The sequence below is a fragment of the Mesitornis unicolor genome, unplaced genomic scaffold (genome assembly GCF_000695765.1).
Source record: "Mesitornis unicolor isolate BGI_N332 unplaced genomic scaffold, ASM69576v1 scaffold28800, whole genome shotgun sequence".
NCBI classification, from domain to species: Eukaryota; Metazoa; Chordata; class Aves; order Mesitornithiformes; family Mesitornithidae; genus Mesitornis; species Mesitornis unicolor.
This window is the reverse complement of record NW_010158032.1, coordinates 22094-37016: the sequence shown is the minus strand read 5'-3', so window position 1 is coordinate 37016 and position 14923 is coordinate 22094. Positions and strand designations below refer to the sequence as shown.

At 40.2% G+C, this 14923-nt stretch overlaps 1 protein-coding gene across 1 annotated transcript in view; it reads right to left on the bottom strand.

Moving 5' to 3' along the window:
- Positions 1–202: 202 nt before the first annotated feature.
- Positions 203–14923, bottom strand: part of GAD2 (glutamate decarboxylase 2 (pancreatic islets and brain, 65kDa)) — a gene marked incomplete at its 5' end in the record, with an annotated part of 35865 nt that continues 21144 nt past the window's right edge. Inside the window, 8 exon segments of the mRNA XM_010182285.1 lie at positions 203–695; positions 1410–1499; positions 3243–3350; positions 5147–5296; positions 7013–7091; positions 10625–10689; positions 11818–11934; positions 13339–13393. Of these exon segments, the coding sequence (XP_010180587.1) occupies positions 522–695; positions 1410–1499; positions 3243–3350; positions 5147–5296; positions 7013–7091; positions 10625–10689; positions 11818–11934; positions 13339–13393 (838 nt within the window).

The following is a 14923-nucleotide window of genomic DNA, read 5'->3' as shown; positions in this document are numbered from 1 at the left end:
ATATATATATATATATATGTTTTTCCTTTGGTAAAACTATACCTATTTAAATACATTTGAAATGTTCCTATAGGTAAATTAGAAATTCTGTTCTAATACTGTGAAAAAGGCAAAATACTTTCACTTTTAAACATACAGCTTGTATACTCTGCTTCTCACCGCCCCCTCCCACTTCTCCCAATTTGATTTTGTTATCATTTTGGGCAAATTTGGCACCATTCAGTCTGATTGCTTTTAAAGTAGTCACTGTGTTAAAATCAGGGATAAAATTTTAAGTATCTTCTGTTCTTTCTTATTTGTTTCAATTAAGCTTTTTGTGCAGCTAATTATTGAGGAAGTATTCTAAAACTCAGGAAAGGACTTTAAAGGAGCCATGTTTCTTGATTTTAAACCGTACTCTACTCCAACGCCACAATATAGAAATAGATTTACTTTGGAACAAACTACAAATACATTCGCACAGTTTGTGACAACTTAATTGTCTACTTGGAGGTCCAGGAACAGACTTTCACACCCAGTTATTATAAATCTTGTCCCAGGTGCTCTATTTCATCAATCAGGAAGTCAATGTCTTGATGGGTGGCAGCAGGGTTGGAGATGACCATCCGGAAGAAGTTCACTTTGTCTCCCAGGGGCTGATAGCTCACCATAGTCGTTCCATACTCCATCATCCTGGCTTTTATCACTGGTGCCACCTACAGTGTAACAAAAAGCAAGAGAGAAGGATAATGATGATTATTATTGCAATGATGATCATTATTGCAATTATTGCAATTATTATAACCATTTTCACTACTACCATCATCCTTATTATTATTATAACAAAACTCAGAGTATGTTGGGGTTTTTTTTTAAAGATAAAGAACTACAAGAAGCAGTTCAAATGCAATTATGCCCAATACCAATAGAAAAGTTAACCTCCATTACAGAATAGATGTCTAATTGAAAAGACATTTGGTTTGTCTTGTTTCTTGACCTGCTTTTAAAATCACTGGGGAATTTCCCCCCTTCTTTCTTAATATTGTTGACAGCCACACAGTAGCTGTTTTTTGTAGCACTCAAAACATACTGTTACAATAGTTTTCCATCTTCTTTTCATGTCAGAATGCCGTGGTATTACCAAGCTATTGCTGCACTTGCTAAGTTTAGCGATTGCAACTTACGGTAACTTCAGTAACTATAAACAAGCAAGTACATACTCTGGAAACCGGCAAACCCAGGGAATACCAAACCTGGAGACCAGAGTAAGGCGCTGTCAGTCTAATCTGCAGTAAAATAACCACGGACCTGTCATTTGCGAGAATATAGTGAGGTGACCTTGCTCTGTGGCCTCGGAGATAATTTTGGGGACTGCCTGACAGCAAGGGTTTTGCTGTTCACTGCAGGATGTCCTGGAGGACGCTGCTTACCTTCGCAAGGCGGCTCATCCTTTCTTCATTGTTTTCCATACTGCGCAAGCTGGGAGGTATATACCAGAAGCAGACGTTTGTGTGCTGAGGCTAAACACAGAATAATAATGGTTTACACTGTAAGAAATGCTCATAATATCTCAATTGCTATTAAGTTCTTGCCTTTCCCCCTCTCATACATCATACTGTGGCAGCAATCAATGGTTTTCATTATTGTGGTACACAGAGAGTCATCACCATTATTAATACAGAGCAGATAATTCTAGGCAATTTATTCCTAGGGTGTCAAATGCAGAAACACATCACCCAGCTGTGCAAATGTATTTATGCCCTACTGACAGGCATCTAGATTTTGTAGTTGCTGTCCCCTGAAGAGGCTGAAGGGACCACATGGAAAAGGAAGAGCCTATTACACATAATTTAGAGGTGAGGATGATGTCATTTACTTTTATTATATGACAGCATAATATAGAACCTTGTTCTGTAAACAAGAGTCACAGGTGGTGTATGAGACAGTCTAAGATTTTCTTACATTTAATGAAATTTATTACTTCTCAGCTTGATTCAGCTAGCTGTCATATTAATATGCAAGCACCACAGCGTCTTAGCTAGTTTCACTTATACGGGAGCACCAAATAGAAAGGCATAAAGTGAAAACCAGTTGACATCTTGTGTACTTTTGCAATTTCCCAACAGTTGCCTGCTTTGCTACGTTCCTCTTTGCTCGTGCTAAATGGATGAGTTACAGCAGTTCCTACTGCTGCCACTTCCTTTACTCATCATCAGACCCAGTGGACCACATTCAGTGTTAATGTGTGAGGCGAGGGCAATAAATCACCTAGTGGTATGTGGGTATAAGCCTGCTATCTCTGTTTGAAGAAACATGGTGACGTTTATCCTTGTGCTGCAGAGCACTTAGGCATGCACTGTGATCACTACCAGGAAGCAAGCAGGGAGTTCTTAGAGACAAAACCTTCCACAGCAAATATAGAGAGGAAAAACCATCACAAGTAGGAGGAAAAAAGCTAAAATGAGAATTTTTTCTTCTCTTTTACAGGTAAAACACCATTAAACTTTGCAACAGAGGTCTCTGCCAGTCCCCAGCCATCACAGCTGGAGAAGGTTGCCCACAGAGAGATGGCCAAACATGGGACGGTCTGGTGCAGCTCGGAAGTGCAGCTCCACAACTCAGGCTGCACTACCTGGCCCTGGGCAGTGAGCTCCAGCTGAGCCCTTGATACCCAGAGACCCTGACTCAGCTGGACTCCCACAACAGTAACTACATGCCCAGAGATATCTATACCCTTTACAGTGGTGTCACCTCTGCCACATGAGCCAGCTGGGCTCCTGAGCAACATCAGCCTCTACCCTGCTGTGTCGCACCTCACATTGCAGCAGGAACTGCTGCACAGGTCCCCTGTGACTGCCCACCTGAGGATGCTAATCAAAGCACTTTGCACAACTGTCCTTTCAGAGTTGTGTGAGGCACTGTAACCCCCCACTTAGACCCTGCTATTAGGAAACTTCAACTTGTTTTTATTACTGAAGAGCTGATGCTAGCTGTGTGTGTGTGTGCTGTTAGCCTGAGATGCCAGTGTTTAGTTTCAGTGGGGTGTAACTATGAAAACTGAAATCTTATGCACAGCTGCCTCATCTCCTTTGTCCCTGGATCCCGTGAGGAAGAAAGAGATTGGCACTACAACAGGTCCTGTTACAAGGGACACTGCTTTCTGTCACATGCTGTTTGTTTGGTCTGACCTGTTGGTAGCATCCCAATAGGTGACTAAGGCAAGTACTGTTGACCAGCGGGGAAAAGGAAGTTGCAATACATACCTTTCCATCAAACACCATTTCATACCCTTCTCTGTTTTTTATTTTATTGTATAGGTATTCTGCAAGTTCCAAACATTTATCAATTTGTGCTTCAAATCCTGCGGTTCCCTTTAGAGACAGAGGGAGAAAAAAGTTATGTGATTATCAGTTCTGTGAGCCAAAATCACAACAGGACCATGCAGCCCTTGCCAAAACACCAGCACAAGTCCCCTCTTAGAAGTCTCTATGGGACAGATTAACGATCGGATTCCATGAGATGAAGGACACTTTGCAGAGCTCATTTGTCTCTGGCTTTTGCCACTGATGCCCCTATAGCCACCTCTGCAAATAAGCACCAAGTACTGGCTTTGTTCTCAGCAAAATATTGCTAACACCTCCAATGAAGGATGCTCTCGTTGGCAGATTTTGCAGAGAGGCTGAGCACAGTTTTGGACAGCCTGGGCTGGCACAGAGAAGGGTCTCTAGAAGGTGTTGAGATCCAGACATGGGAACTCTCCTGCTGTTTTCAGAATAGGGGATTTTAATCTTCCAGAGGCAATGAGGTGAGGGATTTTCCAATAAAATTTTTTCTTTTTTAATTAAACACAGAATGGGCAGATACACTTTTAGAGTCTGGCCTGATGCCTGTGAAAATACACATTTTGTTTAGGTACTGCCCTGCCTCTGTAGTGTTTTCCTCTCTTCTTTTCTAATTGACACCATATAAACTCAGGAGCTGTGTTTTTAAGAGCTGCAGCAAATCCTGCTTTTTCTTCTCTGGCAGAAGTCAAAATCCTCCCCTTGTGACATCATAATTGTTCCTGCAATCACCAGCTGTGATGCCACAAAGGAAGGATTCAGCTTTACGAGGAAGGAAGGAGAATAAACAGCTGGAATATATAAACTGTTTCAGTAACACACATCCTATTTTGTAATGTTAATAGTACAAGTGTAAGAGTGTGAGAAGAGAAAAAGCAGTACAAGGCATACTGAAAAAATGGGATTTAGAAGAAGAAATGTCTCTGAGTAATGGATGCGTGTCCCTGCTAAATTTGTTCTGGCAATGCAGAACTGACTTAAAAGCCCCTGTCATTATCCCTGTGTGCATAGAGATTTCAAAACAGGGCGGAGCCAGCACAGCCCTGGGAGGAAGGCTTGGAGTTAAAGAGAGACGTGCTAAAATTGCCAGCCACTCTGGAGACCCCAGTTAGCACAGCAGCTATTGCGACCACAGAAACTTGCATCCTTCTTTACAGACTCCCACACCTCCAGCTACATTTGATGTCTGTCTCAAAATTGTTTTCAGAGTCTTAATGAAGCACATGAGGATCTTTGAGGCTTTCTGGAAATGAAAACAGTGATGTCATCTCCTCTGAACAGACCTGAGGCAACTTGACAGAATAGATTGGATAAATATATGGAAGAACTTATTTAGCAACATTCTACAAATACAGATGAATTAATCATTAGAGCTGGTGCTTTCAGATTTCCCAGAGAACAGATTTTCATGAGTTTTCCTCTATTCCTTCAAAAGATGACTCTATCTAATGCATGCAATGAAACTAAGTATTCCAGTCTAGATTTGCCATGTTAAATTTCTGAATGTCATCAAAACATCTTTTTAGTTCCAGAAATCTTCATAACAACATTCTTAGGTATATGATTTATGATGTCAGACTCCTACAGTTACACAAAGCAAATGCTATGCAAAGACACAGAGTTCAAATTTCAAAATCATGTGTGCTGCGCTTTGAAGCTAAATTGTTAAAAGTATAAAAAAACCCCAGAAAATAATAATGTTCTTTCTTACATGTTATATATGGGAAATTCAGGTCAGATATTTTCTAAAACTATTATTACAAAAAAAAACCTTTATCTGGTGTGCATTATTTTAATGCAAACAAATATATTACAGGCAGCCCTACCTTTGCCCTCCACATCAGCCATAGCTTGAAGACATCAACATGCCGTCCACATTGCAAAGCTTTGTCTCCTGTGTCGTAAGACAGGTCATAGTGCTTGTCTTGTTGAAAGAGGTAGGAAGCGTGCATTTGATTGCAACTCTGCATCAGCCCCTTACAGAAACACAGACACAAAAAAGTAATGTTCGCACCAATATGACTTCTGTTTCGAGGGTTGCTCTGGGCAAGTGGCTGCACAACAGAAATTACAAGCACCCAAATTCAGTGGAATAAGTGCAAAAGAAAGATTAGGAAAAAAAAAGGGACAAAACCAGACATAGCTGCTCAACGGGTCAAATTTTTCATATCTCATCTATTGCCCACGACATGTTGGTATCTGACCCAGCAATGCATAATCCACTCCCAGTGCCCAGGCACTTATTAAAAATCAGCTGGACACCATGCTTCCTAGCACCACTATTCACAAGTTCATTTTTGGATCCCATTTTTCATTCCTTGTTCTGGTTCCTTTCCTTCCCTTCCTTGGAAGGCTGCTTCTCTGGTTGAGTCTGATTAAGCCAATTTGGTGACTAATCTAAATAATATCATGCCACTTTTCTAATTGCTTTGGTCTCTGAAATACTGATTTTCATTGTTTTCTTTCTCTGTAGACACAACTCTTCTGTAAAGCCATCAGCTGCAGATTGGATGCTTAAGTGGTATAGAAAGCTTTGAACAGACAGAAGAGCATATGGCCTTTAAACAGCCAGCTAGAGCTATTTCTGAGCTACAAGATACCATTTTGAGAGGCAGCTTTGTGGGAGGGCCAGAAGCCAACCAGGTGAAAAATCTGGCTCATGAAAGCATGAGATTTCCTTTTTAGCTTTTTAAGTGAAATGTAGAGAGTCATGTTCTGGCTCTAGTTAAATCCTCAACCAAGTTTAAGGTATACCTTACGGCTGTTGCCTGAAACTGCAATTTCTAGTCCAAGAAGAATCAAAACTTGGCTGTTTATCATAAAGTTTAATCTTTATGTGTAACTCAAAACTGAGACAGGAAAATGAGAGGGGGGGAAGAATTGGCTTTCTCCTAATCTGAGCCATCTGTTCTCACTAGAGGTCAAGGGTGGTACTGACTTCAACCAGGCAGGATTTGTCTCGGTGAACTGACCCAGAGGGCACATAAATGCCAGCTTCTCTCTTCCTAAGTGCAATCACTTTGTATCCAATCTGTTGCACAGCTGTTAGCAAAACAGCAACCAGCTTTTTGATAGCTGGTCTAGAAAGTGGTGGTTGTATAGCAGCTGTTCCAGTAACTACTAGTTATATGAAAATTACAGGCTGGAAGGGTAATTCAAATTCTAGTACTAAATGAAATGTCTACTTTTTATTCCAAGTGAACTTAGTCTTCCCTTTTTATTTCCATGTCCCTCAAAGTGGATATATGGTTCAGAGCTGCTATCTATCATAGAAGTCTAGGAAGTGTAATGATGCCTAGATTCTGGACCAAATGTCATGCTGCATGTATATCATACCACTCATCCTAAGAGGACTTGAGTTTCCCTAAAGTTACATTTTATGCTACACAGAAACTAGTGCGGTGACCCAGCTATGCACCCACGACTTAACTTTGGACATTTTGAATGGAAAACAACAAAATTCGGTGGAGACATTGCTATTAATTGGATCTATCAGTTCTGCTAGACAGCTGCTTTAATTCCTCTTGTAGCCACAGCCTGAGCACATAACTAGAGGTCTTCTTCTCAGTTTCATTTATAATCCTCATCACATTAGCAAATATTAGCTATGACACAGTTATGAAGAAAGCATCCAAGATTTCCAGAAGCAAAATGTCAGCGAGGATTGGAAAAGTGAGTATATTAGGACATACCTCTTCTCTTACTAGCAGGGCTGAACACTGCAGCGGGACGCCCATCATCTTGTGAGGGTTCCAGGTCACCGAATTGGCCCTGGGACAACAAACCACATGAAACTCAGACATGCTACTATGGTGGTGAAACCATGGAGAAATTTAGTAATAATAATAACAAACGTAGTAATGTGTATGTCTTTCTTTTTCTGAGCAAGCAAAGCTAAAAATAATTGTGGCAGATAATAGGAAAGCAATGCCTTCATAAGGGACCTAATCCACTCTAGCTGGTTTTTGAATGACAATTCTGGCAATTTACCACAGGGTAATTGCTCCATCCACCAAACTTAATCAGTATTAAACTTTCTGGGGAGTCATCTATAGTTCATAAACATAGGGCAAACTTCCTAAAAAGACCCGCATGACTGAAGAACTTTCTAAAGGCACACAGCTGATTAACGATGCAGATAGGAAGCTGCCAAACTAGCACATTCCCTCCCATTGATTCCAGTTTCAGTACGATTTTAGTAAGTAGTTCACACAGGCGTTTTTGAAAATTCCTTTAAACACTTCTGGGTACCTCTAAGTCTCTGAATAACTTGGAAAACCAGGCCCAAAGTAATTTTTCTCATTGCTTTGCTGATGGTAAATTTTCATAGCTCCTTAATTTTAGCTTTGTTATGATAATTTACACAACTGGAGGACTGAGTCCAAAATTACCACAGTAATAAACATAGGACTGATCCACCCTTCCACAAAAGGGTCTGATCCCACCTACTTTCAGGACATATTTACTGCAAAAACAGCTGTCGGTCCCAATCTTGGGAGCAAACAGGGCACTGCCACAATACAGCTTAGAGAAGAGACATTTGGGACTGTGGCAAGGGCTGAATAGAAGACTGTCCAGTTGTTTATTATTTTAATTTTGTGTTATGCTTGACTGGCTATTTGCTAATTACTATTATTACATATGATGATTAGCTGATAGACGTATACATTTGCATCCTATTTGGCAGGCTGTCATGGATGCATAGTGCACAGAATTTCATGTAGTGCAGCAATGTGAGTTTTCATGGTATAAATCAGACAACTGGGGCATGTAAAAACTTAAAGGACCCAGAACACACTTGCAGGGAACATTTGTGTGAACAGAGGTGAGCATGCTGGAATCTGGCAGCATTTTCCTTTGATGGATTTAGAGACAGCGCTATAGGTTTATGCATCTTCTTATCATTTCCTGCCAAATTGCTTCCATTCCTTCAAAGTAAGCAACTCCAAAATTCACATGGACACTGGGCAGCACTCCTGTGCTTTCTTCTTAGTTACTTAAATGGTACTGCACAAGTGCCTGATGCAAAATCTCTAGGGAACAGTCTTCCACAGGCAACATCTGGCCACTTGGCTTGGCTTTTCAAGTATTTGGCAGCTCAGAGTCAGTAATCTGACTACAAAACCAAAGCTAATGATTCTGAACAAGCATTCAGGTCTATGAATTTCCTTTGATACAATACTTTTAAATTTCTATCTGTGTCTTTGCAGAATCAGGCAGAAATTCCTTAACAGACTTCTAGATAATAGTAGTGGTATGGGTTTTCTCAAGCAAAAGAATTATTTACTGACAACAGCCAGATGTTAATTATCCATCTAAAACATTTAATTTACCTTAAGGTAATTTATTTTCCCAATTATATCCCAATTGCAAACAGAAAAAAATTGATTACGTAAAATAAAATTCCACTATTTTTCATTTGTTATCAGTTATTCTGGGCTTCAGCCATCAGTATGTGCTTAAGAAATTGCTAGCTGAGAAAAACAGTGAAGGAAAAAAGCTGCATGGATACGCAGATGTTTTTTTAAAGCATCTCACATTTGCCCAAATACCTGAGCACCAAGCACCTATGTAATTTTTTGGCTGTGGGTCACAGATAGAAAAAAACAAAGGAAAAATTTTCCGTTAGGGATTTCAAATGGATTAAAGGAGAGTTTCAAGACTGGCAGAGTTTGGACCTCAGTCATCATTAAAAACAGAGGTGTATTCACTGACCCGCCACAGCCCTGGGAAGGATGCCCAGGCCCTATCAAACATGAGTACCAGCTCCAGTTCCCTTCTGTCCAGACTTTTAATGACTGGGTTGTACTCAAATATCTACCATAAAACAGGAATGTCCATAAAAGCTGGATCTAGTAAGTCTGCTCTAAAGGTGCACACATTTTAGAACTGTAATAAGCCACTGTCTTCGTCAAATAGTGGAACTGCACTGGAAATGACAAATTTCATTAATTCATTGCCAAACATATACAGATGGTGCTTATCAAAGCACTAGATAAAATCCAGTAGAGTTCTGGATCTAAAACACATTTTTAGGAAAATTATCCAATATAGATTCAACCTGAACTTCTGATTCCAGCAGAATTTGCACAGCAATCTGGGAGGCAAACTCTTTTTTTCCCTACTCTGTCCTCACAGACAAATTGGTAGATTTTTCTAACTTACCAGATATTTGGATGTATGTCCTTTTAATGCACAATACGTAAGGTTGGAGTGCTGGAGGCAGTCTTAACTAAAACAAATTCATAGAGCTATTGGCTTCTTGTCAAATTTTGCATGTGAGATGTATGAGAAAGGAACTGAATCATCAAGGTATCCTCCTAATCTTCAGGAACAGGATGGGCAAGTTGTTTGTAATTTTAATTGGCAAGGGACAGCAATTTGACTTAGAGATTTAAAAAGGCAGAAGGGAGTAACAATTTACTCTCGAACAGCATGAGCTTCAGAAAATACACAAACGTGAGGGTGGCTCCATCTAGCTTAGTATACTGCCTCTAGCGAGTGGCCTAAATAGGTGCCTGGGAAGAATACTAAACAGAGCAAGCATACATGGCTAGTCTCTGAGCTCCCAGGCATTTGTGGTTTGCTGTCCCAAATGGTTTTTTGTTTGTCTTCCCTTGAATGCAGGTAGAACTTAATATTCTATGGCAAGGAGTCCCACAGCTTAACTAAAAGTTTTTGAATAAGCAGCTCTTTGTAAGTTTAAGCTCAGTCTTTCCAGCCTCTGAACTGGACTGGCATCACTGATGTTCAACTGTGTGTACGTGCAGTGTTCGTCAGCTCATGACTACAACTGTGCATACCCAAGCACAGACTTCCTGAGAAGCCATCATTAACCCAGCCCGGAGGGGAGGGTATTCTCTCCAGAGGTGAGAGAGCAGTGGTCAGTGATGCCAGGACACCTGTACAAAATGCAGGTGCATCCACCTTCTATACCTAGAATTTAGCGTGCAAGACCTCGATGATTAATTGCTTAGAGAAATGCAATTGCTAACTCTTGTTGGATGCTGTATCACAGGATGCTGTAGAAACCACTCTGGAGCTGCAAACAGATGTTGGAAAGAATGAAAGACAAGAAATGTCTGCTCTTTGTACTACAAAATGAAGCGCCACACTGCTGTAGCGTTGAACAAAGGCCCTTAGCAATGCTATTTCAACTGGAATGACAGTTTCCATAATTTCTTCATACTGTATCTTGGAGATAACATTGATTTCTATTTTTATTTACAGAAATCTCTAAGGTAATCACAACTGTGTTAAAATGCATTTAATAAAAGTGTTTAATTAACATTAATAAATCATACCTTTCGACACCATTTAACTTCCATTTGTGTTTCCTTGACATCAGGAGCCCACCACCCCATGCTCCCTAGAAGGCAAGAGACATTATCTTAATGAGAACTCTACACTTCTCTGTGGTGACATCTGTGCATTCACATCAGTTTGGGGCCTTTCTTGTTTCTTGCTGATGTGGTACGTTTTGAAATCATCAGGCAGATGAGGCTTGAGGCGTTAGCTGTGCTAACAATTTTCTTCCAGTTGGCTTGGTAGCCGCAGTTTACAGCCCATAACCTGAGTGCCCACCCCTATCGTCTGCTCACCCCTCCCTTGTCACTTCCTCTGACACTGACACATTGGGCTGCCCCAAGCTCTAATTAATGATGTGCAGAGCTGCTCCTCAGTGAACTACTTTTTCTCTTTTACTGACTAAGTGATGATAATGAACCAGACTGGGATCTCAGCTGCTCTGCTGAATTTTCCTCATATTTCAGATCACTGCTGCTTGACCTCTACTCATTTGCTTTTGCCCACAGAGATCTGGGACAAGCAGGCATTTCATCTGACTAAGAAGCAGTTTAAGGCAAATATGAATTCTACCTTTGAACTGGAAAGATTTTGACTGACACAGTAATGTAAAAGCAAGACACTCAGCCCTACGGAAATTCAATTACAATGCCTTTTTGGAGAAAGGATTAGTGAAAAAATGACACAAAAGCCATTGCAGAGCTGAAAGATGATTCTTCAGAAAAATTCATTGACAAGAACTCAGATAAAGTTAAGTAGCCAATCTGATAAATTTCTCCAGCATTTGCATTAATCTGTTCAGCAATTTGAGGTACTTTACTCCAGATAAATGTAGCCTTTTCCTTGTGTATTTATTTTGCAGCTGCTGCAGAAGCTGAGCCAGTGGCCAGTATAATTCTTATGTATTTCTTGTACTATTGGCTTTTAGAGATAAAGCTGAAGGCCAAAAGCACTCAAACTAGGTCATTTCAAGTGTCCCAGTTGCTAAAAGTACCACACAATCACAGCTCTTAAATGTCCCCCTGACCTGAGCCCTTCAGAGAAATGGGAAGTCAGTGCTTGGATGTTAATTACAGGAACCAAATATGGTTTTGTAGAAGATGACACAGTCCAAAACGAATAAATGAATGCTAATACACCTTGTACTCCAACATCCCGTTCCACCCCCACCCCCACATTACATGATACTTACATCCACGTGCATCCAGATTTTGTATTTCTTGCAGATGTCTGCAATAGCTATGAGAGGATCAAACGCCCCATATACTGTTGTCCCAGCTGTGGCACTAACCAGAAAAGGAACAAACCCCTGAAAGAAAGCACGGAGGCATTTAGCAATGTTGGAGTGTCTCAGCCTCCTCAACCTGCGGCAGCCCCCACTTCTCTTGTGCTGCCTCCATATTGAGCCCAGAGGTGTCTCCTCGAGGACACACCTGCTACATCACACAGGTATTTTTCTGTTTAGATGCTACTGATATTACAATTTCTACCTTAAGGTGGCAGCAAACTTCCAAACCAGCATCCTCCATTTATTAGGATGCATAAAACAAGTAAGGGCTCAAAAAACCAATTCTGTTTCATGACCCCTGCCCGAAACAAAAAGGTCTGTTCGGCATGATGGCGTGTAAAACAAACCTCACCCGAGCAGCACAGTGCAAGAAATATCTCTGGTGGACTGGGCCCTGGGCCCAGTTACAACCACCCCAGTGAGTGTCTGAACGTGTGGACAGTGGGAGCATCTTGTCTTTTCTGGGGCTGTCTCCTGGGGGCAATGCCCAGTCTCACCTCCAGTCCCATCCCTCATGCAGAGCAGGGAGACATCAATCTCCATGGAGGCCAAGGACCATCTCTTGGATTCCCTCTGCTAATGGCTGTGCCTTACAGAGGAGCACCCACTGTCTGTCGCATGCCATGATTTATACCAGTGTTAAATTTTAAATTAAAGTAGTACTCAGAGCAACAAAGGTAAAGAGTAGCTACGGTTTTGCAGAGCTGGATTTAAACTATCAAAAAGGTCTAAACTTCCCTCTGCAAAGTGAAATACATGGTCAGTAGCATTGGGTGGTACTCTATCATCAAGTTGCCTTTCATTTTTATCTACTACATTGCTTTTCTTGACAAAGTAAACCTCTAATGAACATTTGTGTTATTAATAAGCTTTTAATGATGTGTTTCTAATGATTATTTACATGAATGTTAGTGAAGGCAGAGGCCTAAGTTTATTGCATGCTTTAATCTGATCTTTTAATTCTATTAATGAACACAATACAAAAGTAGTGCATTTTTAGAAATGTGTAGATTTTAGTTTATCTTCTGTTGTTTTGATGACTATGAGGAATATTTACAACACATTAAAATATACACAAATTACCCAAATGATTACTCAGCTTTTGCCAATATTCAGCTGAGGAACTGCATCACAGGCTGATAATACAAAAAAGGAGGATGTTATGCAGAGGAACACACAAAAAAATTCAAATAGCTCATAAAGATTATAAAGTAGCTCTAAACCTATTTTCTCAGCAACTCTTGCTACATGAATTGCCAGGTTACATTTCTGAGAAAAAAAAATCAAAAGTTAACCAGCATGCCTATGTTTTTCACCAAGGGGAAAAAAAAAAACAACAAAGCCAAAAAAACCCCCCAAACCCCTAGCTGTATCATTCTTGGGGTCTTTTTCTTTTTTTGGAAGCAGAAAAGCTAGTAAACTTACTTTTTGTTTGGCTTCAAGAATTCTTCTTTCAAGGTCTGATGGGATCATTTTCCCTCTGGAGCAAAAGAGAGTTATATTAGAAATCTGATCTTGAAATCAACTCTTGCTGTTACTTCTTCACTTAATAGGAACCCAAATAAGGAACAAAGTTACTTTTTTGCCCAAGGCTTATGCAACATTGAAAAGCAAAGCAAGACTGACTAATTGTTAGCTTGAGGTTTTACCCTAATTATCTGGTCAACTGATATGCATCAATATGGCGATGGTAGCTGAAAGAAGTTATCTCATGGCCATCCTCATAAAGGCTGATGCTGCTTCATGGAGCCTCCTGGTCTGGTTTGATGTTACAGTCCAGGGAATATGCTCCAGGCTCCCAGGTAAAGGCTCAGTCTAGGGTCCCAAAAAGCTCACAGGGTACCAAATCTCACCATCTTCTTTCAGCAGACACAAAAAATGCCAGCTGAGCTGCATGGCCTTGAGCAGAACGACTCAGTGCTAGTGTAAGCAGTCGTCTCCATGCTTCCATCTGAGGGACGAACTAATTTCAGGGCCCCTGTTCCACAGTTTGGTGCACTACATGTTTGCATTTGCTTGAAGCAGGATATGAGAAGAAGCTACCAGTCTGGACTCATTAAATGCACCATCAAACCCTTTGTATTGACTGTAGACTGCATTTGAAGCATTTACCTGAGATTCAGACTCAGTGGTATAAGGTTTGAAGGCTAATTTATGAAAACCTGTAAATGAATTAGATGCAAGATAAAACAGTGCTGATACTGAATACTGAGGTTTTCTTTCCTTTAGCCACAAGCAAGACTATCTAAGAAGAGACAGTATGCATAACTGCAATGCAAACATGACAGCTCCCCACATTAAAGGAAAAAAGTCTTCACTGACTTTGAATGCTGTCCATTTAGACTAATATTATTTTTAAAGACTTTTTCGGTTCTCAGTACGGTTGGACACATTTTTAATTTCACTAAGCACTGATTTTCTGTTGCTATTAAAAAAAGAACAACCTTTACTAAAGCTCAAAATAGTAAAATATAAAAGTGTTAGTTTTAATTTTGTTTTTGCACAAAATACCTGAAGTGCTTTCATGACACTTGGATGGATGTAAATAAAAAAATAATTATTTCTTGTAATAAGATACTGCTAGGTTTTTAAGGTTTTCATACTTACACAGTCCACAATAAGACATTAATTATTTCAATAGGTTTGTACTGCTGTGTTTTCCACAAAAATCTGTTCTGCACTTTACTTAGCCAAAACACTAAAAGAATAACTGAAAAGAAAAAGCTTTACAAATCTAAAAACTATCCCTGATTTTTCTTGCAGACGTTCAAGGTCTAAAGAGTCCTCAAGTCACTGTGAGTTCCCTGCAGTTACATGTTCAGAGAAAAGCCGTAGTTGTCTTTCCTTCAAAAACGGTTTCTGGAGGATTAGAGGAATAAAGACAAAAAACCAATAACCCCAAAGCCATGCCAAAGGAAGGCAATGAGTTCTTCCTCCAAACACAGTTTAAATGTTGGTCTTGAATGTTTCTAATTTATTGAGCTTGTGCATAGAAACACACAAAAAGCTG